Source organism: Oncorhynchus gorbuscha, linkage group LG02 (assembly GCF_021184085.1).
Source record: "Oncorhynchus gorbuscha isolate QuinsamMale2020 ecotype Even-year linkage group LG02, OgorEven_v1.0, whole genome shotgun sequence".
Taxonomy (NCBI): Eukaryota; Metazoa; Chordata; class Actinopteri; order Salmoniformes; family Salmonidae; genus Oncorhynchus; species Oncorhynchus gorbuscha.
Window position 1 is genome coordinate 45,744,014 of NC_060174.1, and position 15,984 is coordinate 45,759,997.

At 43.5% G+C, this 15,984-nt stretch overlaps 1 protein-coding gene across 1 annotated transcript in view; it reads left to right on the forward strand.

The window, feature by feature from the left end:
* The window catches only part of tmtc2b (transmembrane O-mannosyltransferase targeting cadherins 2b), a 187,905-nt gene that overhangs the window by 111,063 nt on the left and 60,858 nt on the right, over nucleotides 1-15,984 (forward strand). Inside the window, exon 3 of the mRNA XM_046310879.1 lies at nucleotides 13,297-14,143. Coding sequence (XP_046166835.1) covers nucleotides 13,297-14,143 — 847 coding nt within the window. The remainder of the gene's footprint in view (nucleotides 1-13,296; nucleotides 14,144-15,984) is intronic.

Sequence of the window (15,984 nt, forward strand, 5' to 3'; positions counted from 1 at the left end):
GGCAGCCATGCGCAGCGAGCTCAGCCCTGCAGAGTGGGGTGGTGGCGTCACATTTGTTACGTGGCACTCCGTGAGCTGCCTCTGGCTCCCAGCCCACTCAGACTGCCGTTCCAGTCCCAGCTCCACATCCAACACACGGAGCCCCTCTTCAAATCCCTCCCCCCCTGGTGCGCCTTGGCTAAACACAGAGGTGGTGTCTTAAGCCCCTGCCCAGGCCCGGGGGATGGTGTGAAAGCACTGTGACGTGGCGCTCAGTACATCCTGTCCAGAACCCCAGCAGCAGGTGTCATTAACACCACAGCACTCTGACCTCCCTGGCAGCTTCCTACAACAGCTGCAGATCCTGGTCCCCTTCCAAATCCACATCTTCTTATTTACAGTTTCTCCCGCTTGTTTAGATTGAGAAGTGGCGGAGCTACTTTGCACTATAATCTTTTTTTTTTTTTTGAGTTGGATTTAGTGTGTGTAAAGCCAGATTTGTGGAGTGTTTTTTAAAACGGACAACCGACAGGTTCACGTGAAGTTCAGAGGACAGAACTGTGGGACCTGGGATGTAGGGTGGATTTCACGCCACCAAGAACAATGCTGATTTACATCTGTAGAAAAGCATGAAATGTCCCGTTGCCGCTATCCTCTTTTTTTATGTTTGTCATATATATTTCAACCCAAAGCTGTGCTTCCTCGCTGCTACTTAATTCACAAGCTAAACCACATCAGCATATTTTTGGCTCTGCTTTTAACGTCACTCGAACATAGCAGCGACTCATACAGCTGTTGACGTCTCATGTCTTTGCTTTTCTGTTGTTGAAAGATTCAGAGTGAAGAATTGAAATGGGGTACGGCTCTGTCATCATCAGATGTGACGTGGAATGGTCACAATGTCCCGACATGTTCTACCCATTGCCTAATTTCAGCTCCTCGCACAAATTAATAATGTCATAAGAGAGTCCCAAAGTTATCCTGGCCCCAGATCCGTTTGTGCTTTTTTGCCAACTCCTATGGTCAGTTGGCAAGGCAGCACAAACAGATCTGGGACGAGGCTATCCCAGGGTCAGATCATCTTTCAACTAAAATCTGTACAGTAAAATGTATTATTTGCGGAGGACAAGCCCGAGGTGAAGGGGTGATGACATTGACCATAATCCCCTGTGTTCATGTGTTTATTTTAGTAATAGACATGACATGTCCTTTGAACTGACACAATGGCTAATCCTACTGCGGTCAGCTTTAAATGCCACGTTCCTCTGTGTCCATCACGCCTCCTAGTGGAGTCCTATGATACATAGATATGATATTAACCTCTGTTCCAGGTGAAGTGAGCCCTTATGTCTTCCTGCCCTATAGGGCTGCTTAACCTACTTTCCCTTAGTCTCTCTGGCCGTACTTACACATCAGCTCCCATGTCTTGCAGCTTGTCCTTTCACGTACTCCTGACACAGATACCATACACCACAGCAAATGACATTGTGATATTGGTGTGGTGTTCATCAAGATGTGTAATACTGTAGTCAGCAGTGCTGTAGTCGTCCGTTCGCTTCCCTTGAGCAGAACCACTAAGTTCATGGTGAGTTAGGCTAACATTCTAAAAGATGAGTCATGGTCCTGTGGTTGTAATAGGTTTAAACCTCCGTTAGAGCAAGTTCTTTATGTGTGCTTCTATAAGATTAAAGAGGAATTTTATAACATGAAAGCCAATGATTTCTTAAAAGATGCACTATGCAGAAATCGCTCCGTCCATTTCCTGGTTTCCAAAATTCAAATAGTTAGCCTAATTTCAGTTTATGTGACAAAACAAGCAAGTATATTGTAGAGAATCAGTGTACTATCTAAACCGCTGTGAAATATATTTTCCATAACCAACAATATTATATTTTCAGTTGTTTGACGCTGGTGTAAAAAAACAAAAAAGGGTAAAATATATATAATATAATAATAAAAAACTTTTAAAAAGACTTACAGTAAAAGACCGGGCAAAGACAAAACTCAAGAGCTGGAAGCATAGAAATAGCGCACATGGAACAGATCTACCACTTCTTTGACTTGCTTTCAATAAGACTGGCAGATCTATAACACCCATTTATATGTGAATTTGGTCGGGTCACCCAAAAAGTTACAGCTTTAATGCTTTATTTTGGGAGCAAGCCATTGTATGCTGTTTACCTGAAGTAATGCTGAGTAGGTGAAACTGTCCCTCCTTTTCATCTTCCATTGGGACCTGACCTAAGACTTTTGATAGTTGTTCTTGAATTAGCAAGAAACATGGGTTATGAAGATTTTGAACTGGTGACCTTTCTGTTGCCAAGCAACATATTAACCTCTGGAACGGACTGTATCACTGCCTCGTATGGCAACTGCACCACCCTGCAACCGCAGGTCTCTCCAGAGGGTGGTGCGGTCGGCCCAACGCATCACTGGGGGTACACTGCCTGCCCTCTAGGACACCTACAGCACCGATGTCACAGGGAGGCCAAAAAGGACATCAACCACCGGAGGCACGACCTGTTCACCTCGCTACCATCCAGAAGGCGAGGTCAGTACAGGTGCCTCAAAGCTGGGATCGAGAGACTGAAAAACAGCTTCTATCTCAAAGCCATCAGACTGTTAAACAGCCATCACTAGCCGGCTACCATCTGGTTACTCAACCCTGCACATTAGAGGCGGTTTCCCTATGTACATAGATATGGAATCACTGGTCACTTTAATGTTTACATACAGCTTTACTCATTTCATATGTACGTATATACTGTATTCTATTTTACTGTACTTTTAGTCAATGCCACTCCGACATTGCTCGTCCTAATATTTATATATTTCTTAATTCCATTACTTTATTTTTAGATTTGTTTGTATTGTTGTGAATTGTAGATACTACTGCCTTGTTGGAGCTAGGAGCACAAGCCTTTCGCTACACTCACATTAACATCTGCTAAATATGTGTATGTGACCAATACAATTAGATCTGATTTGAACAGTGGATCCTCATCCTTTGAAAACAATGTCCTGATTTGTCATACATTTTGACAGTGTTGCCCTTACACATTGTTTTTTAATTGGGACGGTATCCAACGAGAGTCTACTCAACTTGCACATAACGCTCTGAGAACCATTTGTATCTTAGAGCTTTGTGAGAGTGTGGTTGTTTTGTGGTTATTTTGCATACAAGCTTCCCACACCTTTCTGGGAATGGTGCAAGGTAGTTGCTTGGCTTTGGAACATTCTCAGCACATTTTAAGGAACTTGACAGAAAACATTTATGTTCTTGGTGTTTTGTAAATTTAACAGAGCATTTACAAAAAGTTCAAACACAGTTACATTTCATTTAAATTATGGTAATGTTCTAGGAACGTTCTCCAACTTGTTTGACATGGGGAATGTTCTCAAATAGTTCAGAGAACCTTAAGAAACAACATTCTTCTGTGGGAATTTCAGTGCAGAAATATTTATTCCTGGTTAAAAAGGAAATTCATTTCCATGTGTCCTATCTGTTCTTGGAGTTCAAAAAAGTGAAATCCAAAATAAGCTAACAGTGTTATTAAAACAGTGCTAACAGTGTTATTAAAACAGTGCTAACAGTGTTATTAAAACAGTGCTAACAGTGTTATTAAAACAGTGCTAACAGTGTTATTAAAACAGTGCTAACAGTGTTATTAAAACAGTGCTAACAGTGTTATTAAAACAGTGCTAACAGTGTTATTAAAACAGTGCTAACAGTGTTATTAAAACAGTGCTAACAGTGTTATTAAAACAGTGCTAACAGTGTTATTAAAACAGTGCTAACAGTGTTATTTATTAAAACAGTGCTAACAGTGTTATTAAAACAGTGCTAACAGTGTTATTAAAACAGTGCTAACAGTGTTATTAAAACAGTGCTAACAGTGTTATTAAAACAGTGCTAACAGTGTTATTAAAACAGTGCTAACAGTGTTATTAAAACAGTGCTAACAGTGTTATTAAAACAGTGCTAACAGTGTTATTAAAACAGTGCTAACAGTGTTATTAAAACAGTGCTAACAGTGTTATTAAAACAGTGCTAACAGTGTTATTAAAACAGTGCTAACAGTGTTATTAAAACAGTGCTAACAGTGTTATTAAAACAGTGCTAACAGTGTTATTAAAGCAGTGCTAACAGTGTTATTAAAGCAGTGCTAACAGTGTTATTAAAGCAGTGTTAACAGTGTTATTAAAGCAGTGCTAACAGTGTTATTAAAACAGTGTTATTAAAGCAGTGCTAACAGTGTTATTAAAGCAGTGTTAACAGTGTTATTAAAACAGTGCTAACAGTGTTATTAAAACAGTGTTATTAAAACAGTGCTAACAGTGTTATTAAAACAGTGCTAACAGTGTTATCAGAGTCTCCTGTAACCTTAATGTAAACATTCACAGAGCAGGAGAAATTTCCACTTCTGTTCTCAGAAGTTAAAATCTAACACCTTTCAGTTTTACCGGTCAGGAAACGTGTGGCTTAGTTCCCACAACCAATGTGAAACTATAAACACAACTTCCCACAACTTCCAATTGTGCTAGCTTGGTAATGTTAAGGAATCTTGCTCTGGAGCTGTATGGTAGCATAGCCTACACCAACAGGCTCACTTACAAATGAGTACAGCATGGCTGAATACATATTTAATGAATGTCTTACTTAATCTCAATAGCCGGAGATAGGAAGATTGAGTCTCCTGCTGCCTCGGTCTTTCTCTTCAGTCATGCTGTTCCTCTCCGCCTCTGTAGCCTGCCGCTTAAAGATTCAACTGGACAGGTACACAGTTCTACAACTGGGCCATTTTGACATGAGGCCTACTTCATGGGGGCCTAGACGGCCCACAAAACCATACCAGGGGTAAACGGAAGAGACTCAATGCTGGAATCAATTCAGATTTGATCTCTGTCAATTAGTCCTGCATCTAATGATCTGATGATAATTCCGTAGTTACTCTGACAACACACCAGTTCATAGTTTGTAAGGAGCAATTGTGATGGATTGTACGGCATAGCAGAATCTCAAATTTTAATGTTTGTTCGAAGCAAAACTTTGATCAATGAACTAAAACAGATGTCAAACGAACGAACAGTTATGAAGAATTTTGATGTCTTCAACATGTAGATTTACAACATATTTGACATATTGAACTGATTAACAGACTGGATGTTCCATTGACAATGTTATGTCTGTAAATTACTACATAGAGTAATTAAATCAAGTGGCTATACTATTATTGTATTAAGCTATACCCCATCCATGAACCAATCGGGTTATGGTTTCCTTAAAGAGCATCCCTATGATTTTTAATATGGAATGACTGAATCATTCTCTTTATATCTCTTTCAGTGAGTAGCATGACGTGTGGGTTTGTGAGCAATTCATTAGCAGTACAAGGGTCTTGTACTGTGGTAGTAGCCTAGCTGAAGGCCTGTCTGTGTTCACCGCTGTCACTATCTGTGGGGAGAATGACTCTGTACTGTACATCACTGCTAGTCATCAGCGACAGATGAGAGGAGAGTCTGCCCCTTTAGTCCCATTTCCCCTGAGGATACGCACATCTCCTCACTGAATCAATCTGCAATGTCAAAAGACCGAGGGGAAGATCAATAACACAGCCACGGTCGCAGCCAATGTCACAGCTGCGATATGCAGTAGGGTCGTTCCACCATTTCGGTGCCTTTTGAGTAGTTTCACTTGGTCATTAAAAAAACCCACCTCATTTTAACATTCTGTAATAAAGAGCACGTGTTCATTTTCATAAAAAAACACATTCCCATCTCAAGAGGTTACATCAAAAAATGACGACTACACAGAACAAATATATAAAAGCAACAAAGATTTGTACTGAGTTAGGGTTCATATAAGTAAATCAGTCAATTGAAATCGAGGGATTTCACATGACTGGGAATACAGATAAGCAACTGTTGGTCACAGATACCTTAAAAAAATAAAGTAGGGGCGTGGATCAGAAAACCAGTCAATATCTGGTGTGACCACCATTTGCCCCATGCTGCGTGACACGTTCCTCTCACATAGAGTTGATCAGGCTGTTGACTATGGCCTGTAGAACATTGTCCCACTGCTCTTCAATGGCTGTGTGAAGTTGCTGGACCTTGGCGGGAACTGGAACACGCTGTTGTACACGACGATTCAGAGCATCCTAAACATCCTGAATGGGTGACATGTCGGGTGAGTATGCAGGCTATGGAAAAACTGGGACATTTTCAGTTTCCAGGAATTGTGTACAGATCCTTGTGACATGGGGCCGTGCATCATCATGCTGAAACATGAGGTGATGGCGGCGGATGAATGGCACGACAATGGGCCTCACGATCTCATCACAGTAACTCATTCAAAACATTGCCTTCGATAAAAATGCAATTGTGTTCGTTGTCTGTAGCTTATGTCTGCCCATACCATAACCCCACCTCTACCATGGGGCACTCTGTTCACAACATTGACATCAGCAAACCGCTCGCCACTTTACACGCTCTCTGCCATCTAGGGCTGACCCCAATTAGTCGACTGGTCGATTGTTTGGTCAATAGGCTGTTGGTCGAGAAGTAGCAGATACAGTTCCTTCAGAAAGTATTCACACCCATTGACTTTTTCCACATTTCGTTACGTTACAGCCTTATTTTAAAATGGATTACATTTTTTTTATCCTCAGCAATCTACACACAATACCCCATAATAACAAAGTGAAAATCCATTTTTTGACATTTTTGCAAATGTATAAAATAATAAATAATAATAATACCTTATTTCCATAATTATTTAAACCCTTTGCTATGAGACTTGAAATTGAGCTCAGGTGCATCCTGAGATGTTTCTACAACTTAATTGGAGTCCACCTGTGGTAAATCCTATTGATTGGACATGATTTGGGAAAGCACACACCTGTATTACATTTACATTTAAGTCATTTAGCAGACGCTCTTATCCAGAGCGACTTACAAATTGGTGCATTCATCTTATGACATCCAGTGGAACAGCCACTTTACAATAGTGCATCTAAATATTTTAAGGGGGGGGGGGGGGGGGTGAGAAGGATTACTTTATCCTATCCTAGGTATTCCTTAAAGATGTGGGGTTTCAGGTGTCTCCGGAAGGTGGTGATTGACTCCGCTGTCCTGGCGTCGTGAGGGAGTTTGTTCCATCATTGGGGGGCCAGAGCAGCGAACAGTTTTGACTGGGCTGAGTGGGAGCTGTACTTCCTCAGTGGTAGGGAGGCGAGCAGGCCAGAGGTGGATGAACGCAGTGCCCTTGTTTGGGTGTAGGGCCTGATCAGAGCCTGGAGGTGCCGTTCCCCTCACAGCTCCGTAGGCAAGCACCATGGTCTTGTAGCGGATGTGAGCTTCAACTGGAAGCCAGTGGAGAGAGCGGAGGAGCGGGGTGACGTGAGAGAACTTGGGAAGGTTGAACACCAGACGGGCTGCGGCGTTCTGGATGAGTTGTAGGGGTTTAATGGCACAGGCAGGGAGCCCAGCCAACAGCGAGTTGCAGTAATCCAGACGGGAGATGACAAGTGCCTGGATTAGGACCTGCGCCGCTTCCTGTGTGAGGCAGGGTCGTACTCTGCGGATGTTGTAGAGCATGAACCTACAGGAACGGGCCACCGCCTTGATGTTAGTTGAGAACGACAGTTTGTTGTCCAGGATCACGCCAAGGTTCTTAGCGCTCTGGGAGGAGGACACAATGGAGTTGTCAACCGTGATGGCGAGATCATGGAACGGGCAGTCCTTCCCCGGGAGGAAGAGCAGCTCCGTCTTGCCGAAGTTCAGCTTGAGGTGGTGATCCGTCATCCACACTGATATGTCTGCCAGACATGCAGAGATGCGATTCGCCACCTGGTCATCAGAAGGGGGAAAGGAGAAGATTAATTGTGTGTCGTCTGCATAGCAATGATAGGAGAGACCATGTGAGGTTATGACAGAGCCAAGTGACTTGGTGTATAGCGAGAATAGGAGAGGGCCTAGAACAGAGCCCTGGGGGACACCAGTGGTGAGAGCGCGTGGTGAGGAGACAGATTCTCGCCACGCCACCTGGTAGGAGCGACCTGTCAGGTAGGACGCAATCCAGCGTGGGCCGCGCTGGAGATGCCCAACTCGGAGAGGGTGGAGAGGAGGATCTGATGGTTCACAGTATCGAAGGCAGCCGATAGGTCTAGAAGGATGAGAGCAGAGGAGAAGAGTTAGCTTTAGCGGTGCGGAGCGCCTCCGTGATACAGAGAAGAGCAGTCTCAGTTGAATGACTAGTCTTGAAACCTGACTGATTTGGATCAAGAAGGTCATTCTGAGAGAGATAGCGGGAGAGCTGACCAAGGACGGCACGTTCAAGAGTTTTGGAGAGAAAAGAAAGAAGGGATACTGGTCTGTAGTTGTTGACATCGGAGGGATCGAGTGTAGGTTTTTTTCAGAAGGGTGCAACTCTCGCTCTCTTGAAGACGGAAGGGACGTAGCCAGCGGTCAGGGATAAGTTGATGAGCGAGGTGAGGTAAGGGAGAAGGTCTCCGGAAATGGTCTGAAGAAGAGAGGAGGGGATAGGGTCGAGCGGGCAGGTTGTTGGGCGGCGGCCGTCACAAGACGCGAGATTTCATCTGGAGAGAGAGGGAGAAAGAGGTCAGAGCACAGGGTAGGGCAGTGTGAGCAGAACCAGCGGTGTTGTTTGACTTAGCAAACGAGGATCGGATGTCGTCGATCTTCTTTTCAAAATGGTTGACCAGTCATCTGCAGAGAGGGAGGAGGGGGAGGGGGAGGAGGATTCAGGAGGGAGGAGAATGTGGCAAAGAGCTTCCTAGGGTTAGAGGCAGATGCTTGGAATTTAGAGTGGTAGAAAGTGGCTTTAGCAGCAGAGACAGAGGAGGAAAATGTAGAGAGGAGGGAGTGAAAGGATGCCAGGTCCGCAGGGAGGCGAGTTTTCCTCCATTTCCGCTCGGCCTTCCGGAGCCCTGTTCTGTGAGCTCGCATTGAGTCGTCAAGCCACGGAGCGGTATATATAAGTATATATAAGTATATATATATATATATAAGGTCCCACAGGTGACAGTGCATATCAGAGCAAAAAAACAAACCATGAGGTCGAAGGAATTGCCTGTAGATCTACAAGACATGATTGTGTCGAGGCACAGATCTGGGGAAGGGTAGCAAAAAATGTCTGCATTGAAGGTCCCCAAGAACACAATGGCCTCCATCAAGAAGTTTGGAACCACCAAGACTCTTTCTAGAGCTGGCCGCCCGGCAGAACTGAGCAATCTGGAGAAAAGGGCCTTAGCCAGGGAGTTGACCAAGAACCTGATGGTCACTCTGACCTGAGCTCCAGAGTTCCTCTGTGGAGATGGGAGAACCTTCCAGAAGGACAACCATCTCTGCAACACTCCAACAAGAAGGCCCTTCGATACCATCTACTGCATCTTGCCTATGCCGTTCTGTACCATCACTCATTCATATATCTTATATACATATTCTTTATCCCTTTACACTTGTGTGTATAAGGTAGTAGGTTTGGAATTGTTTCATTAGATTACTTGTTGGTTATTACTGCATTGTCAGAACTAGAAGCACAAGCATTTCGCTACGCTCGCATCTGCTAACCATGTGTATGTGACAAATAACATTTGATTTGATTTATATTAGAGTGGCCAGACGGAAGCCAGTCCTCAGTAAAATGCACATGAAAGCCCACTTGGAGTTTGCCAAAAGGCACCTAAAGACTCGCAGACCATGCGAAACCAGAATCTCTGTTCTGATGAAACTAAGATTGAACTCTTTGGCCTGAATGCCAAGTGTTGCATCTGGAGGAAACCTGGCACCATCCCTATGGTGAAGCATAGTGGTAGCAGCATCATGCTGTGGGGATGTTTTTCTGTGGCAGGGACTGGGAGACTAGGCAGGATCAAGTCAATGATGAACAGAGCAATATATAGAGAGATCCTTGATGATTTCCTGAGCACTCTGGAGCAGGTTCTCAGACTGGGGCAAAGGTTCACCTTCCAAGAGGACATTGACCCTAAGCACACAAGACAACACAGGAGTGGCTTTGGAACAAGTCTCTGAATGTCTTTGAGTGGCCCAGCTACAATCATGAAACCAACATTTGTGTTAAACAAATCAAAATATATTTTATATTTGAGATTCTTCATTGTAGCCACCCTTTGCCTTGATGACAGCTTTGCATTCTCTCAACCAGGTTCATGAGGTAGTCACCTGGAATGCTTTTTTAACAGTCTTGAAGGAGTTCCCACATAAGCAGAGCACTTGTTGGCTGCTTTTCCTTCACTCTGCGGACCAACTCATCCCAAACCATCTCAATTGGGTTGAGATCAGGTGATTGTGGAAGCCAGGTCATCTGATGCAGCACTACATCACTCTCCTTCTTTGTAAAATAGCCCTTACACAGCCTGGAGGTGTGTTTTGGGTCTTGTCCTGTTGAAAAACAAATTGTAGTCCCACTAAGTGCAAACCAGATGAGATGGCATATTGCTGCAGAATGCTGTGGTAGCCATGCTGGTTAAGTGTGCCTTGAATTCTAAATACATCACAGGCAGTGTCACTAGCAAGCACCCTCACACCATCAGATTGCGTCCTCCATGCTTCACGGTGGGAACCACCTATGTGGAGATCATCCGTTCACCTACTCTGCGTCTCACAAAGACACAACGGTTGGAACCAAAAATCTTAAATTTGGACCGAAGGACAGATTTCCACTGGTCTAATGTCCATCGCTTGCGTTTCTTTCCCCAAGCAACTCTTCTTATTATTGGTGTCATTTAGTAGTGGTTTCTTTGCAGCAATTCAACCACGATGGCCTTTTTCACGCAGTCTCCTCTGAACAGTTCATGTTGAGATGTGTCTGTTACTTGAACTCTGTGAGGTGCATTCTGAGGTGCAGTTAATTACCAGTTTCTGAAGCTGGTAACTCTAATGGACTTATCCTCTGCAGCGGAGGTAACTCTGGGTCTTCCATTCCTGTGGCGGTCCTCATGAGAGCCAGTTTCATCATAACGCTTGAAGGTTTTTGCAACTGCACTTGAATAAACTTCCAAAATTCTTGAAGTTTTCCGCATTGACTAACCTTCATGTCTTAAAGTAATGATAGACTGTCATTTCTTTTTGCTTATTTGAGCTTTTCTTGCCATAATATGGACTTGGTCTTTTACCAAATAGGGCTGTCTTCTGTATACCACCCCTACCTCATGAAGCTGGTTGAGAGAATGCCAAAAGTGTGCAAAGCTGTCATCAAGGAAAATAAAATATATTTTGATTTGTTTAATACTTTTTTGGTTACTTCATGATTCCATATGTGTTACTTCATAGTTTTGATGCCTTCACTATTATTCTACAATGTAGAAAATAGTCAAACTTAAGAAAAACCCTTGAGTGACTAGGTGTGTTTGACTTGCCCACTTTTCCAGCACAAAACACCTGGAAATTCCCAAAAAGAGTATATCCTGCTCACCTGCTTTTACACTATGGGTTGACTATTAGATGTTCAATGCTTCTTTAGAAAAAAATATTTTAAAAGGTATTGTTTCACCTCATGAAAATTAAAGTTAATTTCACATAACAGGGTTGACCTTAAAATGAGCGACAGACATAAATGAAATAAATAATCACATTAAATAAATAATAATCTTCAGAAATGACTTTGTCAAATAAACAAAATAAGTAGAGATTTACAATGATGGTAACATTTTGGGGTATTAAATGGGTTAAAATCTTCCTAGAAGGAAAATGTTTTTAAAAAGTTGAGATTTGTTGAATTCTCCATGGGGTGTCTATTAAAGGGCAAGTCAATTAATGAAACAGGCTTTTAAAATGCAATATTGGTGCAACTTTTCTACATGGAATATCAAAGGGACGCAAAAGGCACTCATTTCACGGAATGACCCAGTATTTGATCATACAGTAGATGCTACATGTAATCCATTTGACATGCTGAGATGGAAGAGGGCACATCAAATGGACTTAAAGGGATTTACAGCTCGACACCAGCAATGGCTTTCTATTTAAATGGTAAAGAGGGGTGTACGTACCAAAGGAATACTGTACAGCACATGGGGAATAAAAGCCAATACTCTATTGTGTGTATGTCTGTGAGGGAGGTCTATTATCTTGAGATCTCTAAGGAATGATACGAATTAAAGTCCATTGCATAACTCCAGGGCTTTGTCTGTGTAATGTCTCTTTGTGAAAGGCAGTCTGGTCTGATCCTTTTCATTCAATCTCTATGGGGAAATGAGTCAATTACAATACATCTAAATTGGTCAGATATTATATGTTAAGTATTATAGCCTCATGATTGGATGCTGTGCCAGAATGAGATCAACCTCTCATGACCACAGAGCACTGTTGCAGGGCACAAATGAATGTTTCCCTGCATACACTAGTTGGCGTTATTGTGAAAGGGAAGCCTTAAAGATTGTTTTAAGCGGGAGTGTTCTTTCCAAAATAAACACAGTAAGAATTGCCAGTTGATCCTACTGCAGGAACTGTTCTATTGGGATCAATATAGGCCAGCTTTTTTTTATCTGCGCTCCCACCAAAGTGTAAAAGATTCAAACGCTTTATAAATACTTCACAATCATTTCCGTGTAAGAGTTTCACAAAGTATTTCATATCAAGCTTGCAATAAGACGGTTAAGACCGTCTATGGGCCCGTATTCTGCCGTTTATTTTCACATGTCCGCAAAGGCCAGGTCTGTGAAGAGAAAGACAACACTGGAATAAGTGAATGCTATGATGTTAGGCCACATTTGCTCAGCAACAGGCAATGAATCCAGTGTAGCCGTGATTATTTTGGCTGAAGTCAAAGATAAAGTCGCAGGGCAGTTTTTCCCATTCTTTTTTTCAGTTGGTTTATAAGCCCAAGCAACTGTTAACCGATATCTTCCTGTTCATGGGTGTTTAAAAACCCACATCACAGCCAAAACATAACAATAAAATCCATTGTAGTTGACTTCTGCAACACATTCTAAAGATGCAGTCGAACACTTGGCTGAGAAAATTGTGCATGAACACAGCTTTTGTTTCAGATAACGTTACATGACACACTTGTGTTTTTCCTTTTCCGTTAACAAACCGTTATACTTTCTTGTGTTGTTTTTCCAGTTATTACATTCAATCTTATGCTCAATTGACCGACATGGCCTGGACCAAAATCAAATGCAAAGACTCCAAGAGTTAGAAAAATCACCAATCAACCAGAAAACGATTTTGGCTCTAGCTTCTCATGATATTGTCTTGCTGTTGCTGCTAGCTTTCCAGTCGATTGCCGTTCCTCCTAGTTTCAGCTCTGTTGTTTTCTCTCTCTTCCAGAGGAGGAACGTCCACCTGCTGTTGAGTGTGTTGCTGTTGGCTGCCTGGGGAGCGGTTCTGCTGGTCTGCCGCCTCTACTGGATGGGCAACAAACCACCCAACTTCTCCAACTCAGACAACCCAGCGGGGGACTCCCCGTCCCTTCTCACCCGAGCACTTACCTTCCTCTACCTGCCCGCTGTCAACATGTGGCTCCTCCTCTGCCCGGACACGCTGAGCTTCGATTGGTCCATGGACGCCTTGCCTCTGATCAGAGGCATTGTCGAATGGAGGAACCTTCATACCGTGGCCTTCTATGTGGGACTGCTCCTCCTGACTTGGTTTGGGCTTTGCACCCGCCGGGTCAAGGGCAAGGAGACCAATGGAAAAGCCCATCATGTAACCAACGGCAATGGGAAGTCCAACACCAATGGACACAGCTATTACCACCCTGACCTTCCCGACCACACAAACTCTGAAACAGAGCCTCACCCTTCCAGTGCACAAAACGGTACCAAAAAGCATTATGTCACGAGGACTCGACTGCCCACCACTGAGAATGTAGTGGCGTTCTCCTTGGGCCTACTGGCCATCCCTTTCCTCCCTGCCACCAACCTGTTCTTCTACGTGGGCTTTGTGATAGCAGAGAGGGTACTGTACATCCCCAGTATGGGCTTCTGTCTGCTGCTGGCGGTGGGGCTGAGGTCCCTGTACGTGCGGCTGAGGCGGAGGTCGTCCAGGACTGTGGTGGTGTACTGTAGCGCTGCCATGGTCCTGCTGTTTGGGGTTAAAACGGTGCTGAGGAACCAGGACTGGCAGAACGAGGAGATGCTCTACAAGTCAGGAATATACGTGAATCCTGCTAAAGGTAACACACACAGACAAGCATACACACACACACACTTTAACATCCTCACATAATATAGGTCGACTCTGTATGGCCTAAAGTAACATCACGTGAAGTGATAGCGCGATAGCTACTCCCTGTTAATGTGGGAGTGATAGAAAGGGTGATTTTTAAAATGTACTCTGAGATGTGAGCATGAGTGTTCAGAGCTCCTTGTTAAATTGTTTACAGTATATCTGCTTCCAGACGGTTTATCCTCTCCAGGCAGTATGTCATGGCTGAAGGACCTTTCAACACAAAGCCTTCATTGTAAACCTACTAAATATCCCACTATGGCAGACTAGAGTCTCTCTCCTTCTTACTTTTGAAGGACATCTTCACTGACATCGCTGCATGATTGGCAATGAGGGGAAACTACATTACTAGAATATTCAAACATTTAAATGTAGGCTCATGGTCATCCAAAGAGTACTGCATAGCTAATAGTGTTACTCCTGAGATAGTGAGCCCGGGCTAAGGACAAAGGTAACGGCAGGACATGTTGTGTTAGCTCATTTCCCTTTCAGATTCTGCGGCAGGGCCGATACATGACAGGTGTTTATCCTGGCAACGCAACTCAGAGCAGCAGCTACGTTCCTTCCCTGGCTCACTGTCCTCATACGATGTGTGATGAGACGCAATGGGCCGCGTCTGAAATAGTGACACACTCCGTTAAGCATTGAGAATAAGTTCTGTGAGAAAGCACAGTTAAAGAGGCGGAACAAATTCACATGGCAAGGTTTCTGTTGTGGTACATTCCCTTTAAAAGGTCTTATTATAGTCGCATTTTAGAGGGTGAAGTTATTGACTTGTTTTTTTTGTTGCTCTGCTCGGCTTTCCTATTGTTGTTATTTAGACTTCGGCGATATCTCTCTCGGACACCTTAACTAATATATAAATGCATAGCTCAAAAGGAGCCTGTGGCATAACTGAGCACTTGATACATTTTTATGAAATGCAACCCGAATGACTCACTCTTTGTCTTTCCTGTCCTATACAGCCATCGGGAGAGCATCTAAGGGACAGATTGTTCACTGTCATTCATGTTCACAGTTCTCTTACTCTTACTGCCTTCGGCAGTATATAGACCCAGTTAAATAGTAGATAAGTGCATACATAAGCCCATATACATGATGGATCCCAACTGTCCATACTTAGCTGCAGTATTGATTTAGTTGTCAAGCTAAAATATTGAAGAGTAACACTATTCAGTCGATTTGTTTGTCAAGCTACACTATATATACTAAAGTATGTGGACACCCGACAAATGAGTGGATTTGGCTATTTCAGCCACACCCGTTGCTGACAGGTGTATAAAATTGAGCACATAGCCATGCAGTCTCCATAGACAAACATTGGCACTACAATGGCCTTACTGAAGAGCTCAGTGACGTTTATCGTGGCGCAGTCATAGGATGCCGCCTTTCCAACAAGTCAGTTGGTCAAATTTCTGCCTTGCTGGAGCTGCCCCGGTCAACTGTAAGTGCTGTTATTGTGAAGTGTAAATGTCTAGGAGCAACAACGGCTCAGCCGCGAAGTGGTAGGCCACACAGGCTCACAGAAGGCGACTGCCGAGTTCTAAAGCACGTAGCGCATAAAACTATCTTTCCTTGGTTACAACACTCACTACCGAGTTTCAAACTGCCTCTGGAAGCAACGTCAGCACAAGAAATGTTTGGCAGAAGCTTCATGAAATAGGTTTCAATGGCCGAGCAGCCGCACACAAGCCTAAGATCACCATGTGCAATGACAAGCGTCTGCTGGAGTGGTGTAAAGCTTGCCGCCATTGGACTCTGGAACAGTGGAAATGCGTTACCTGGAGT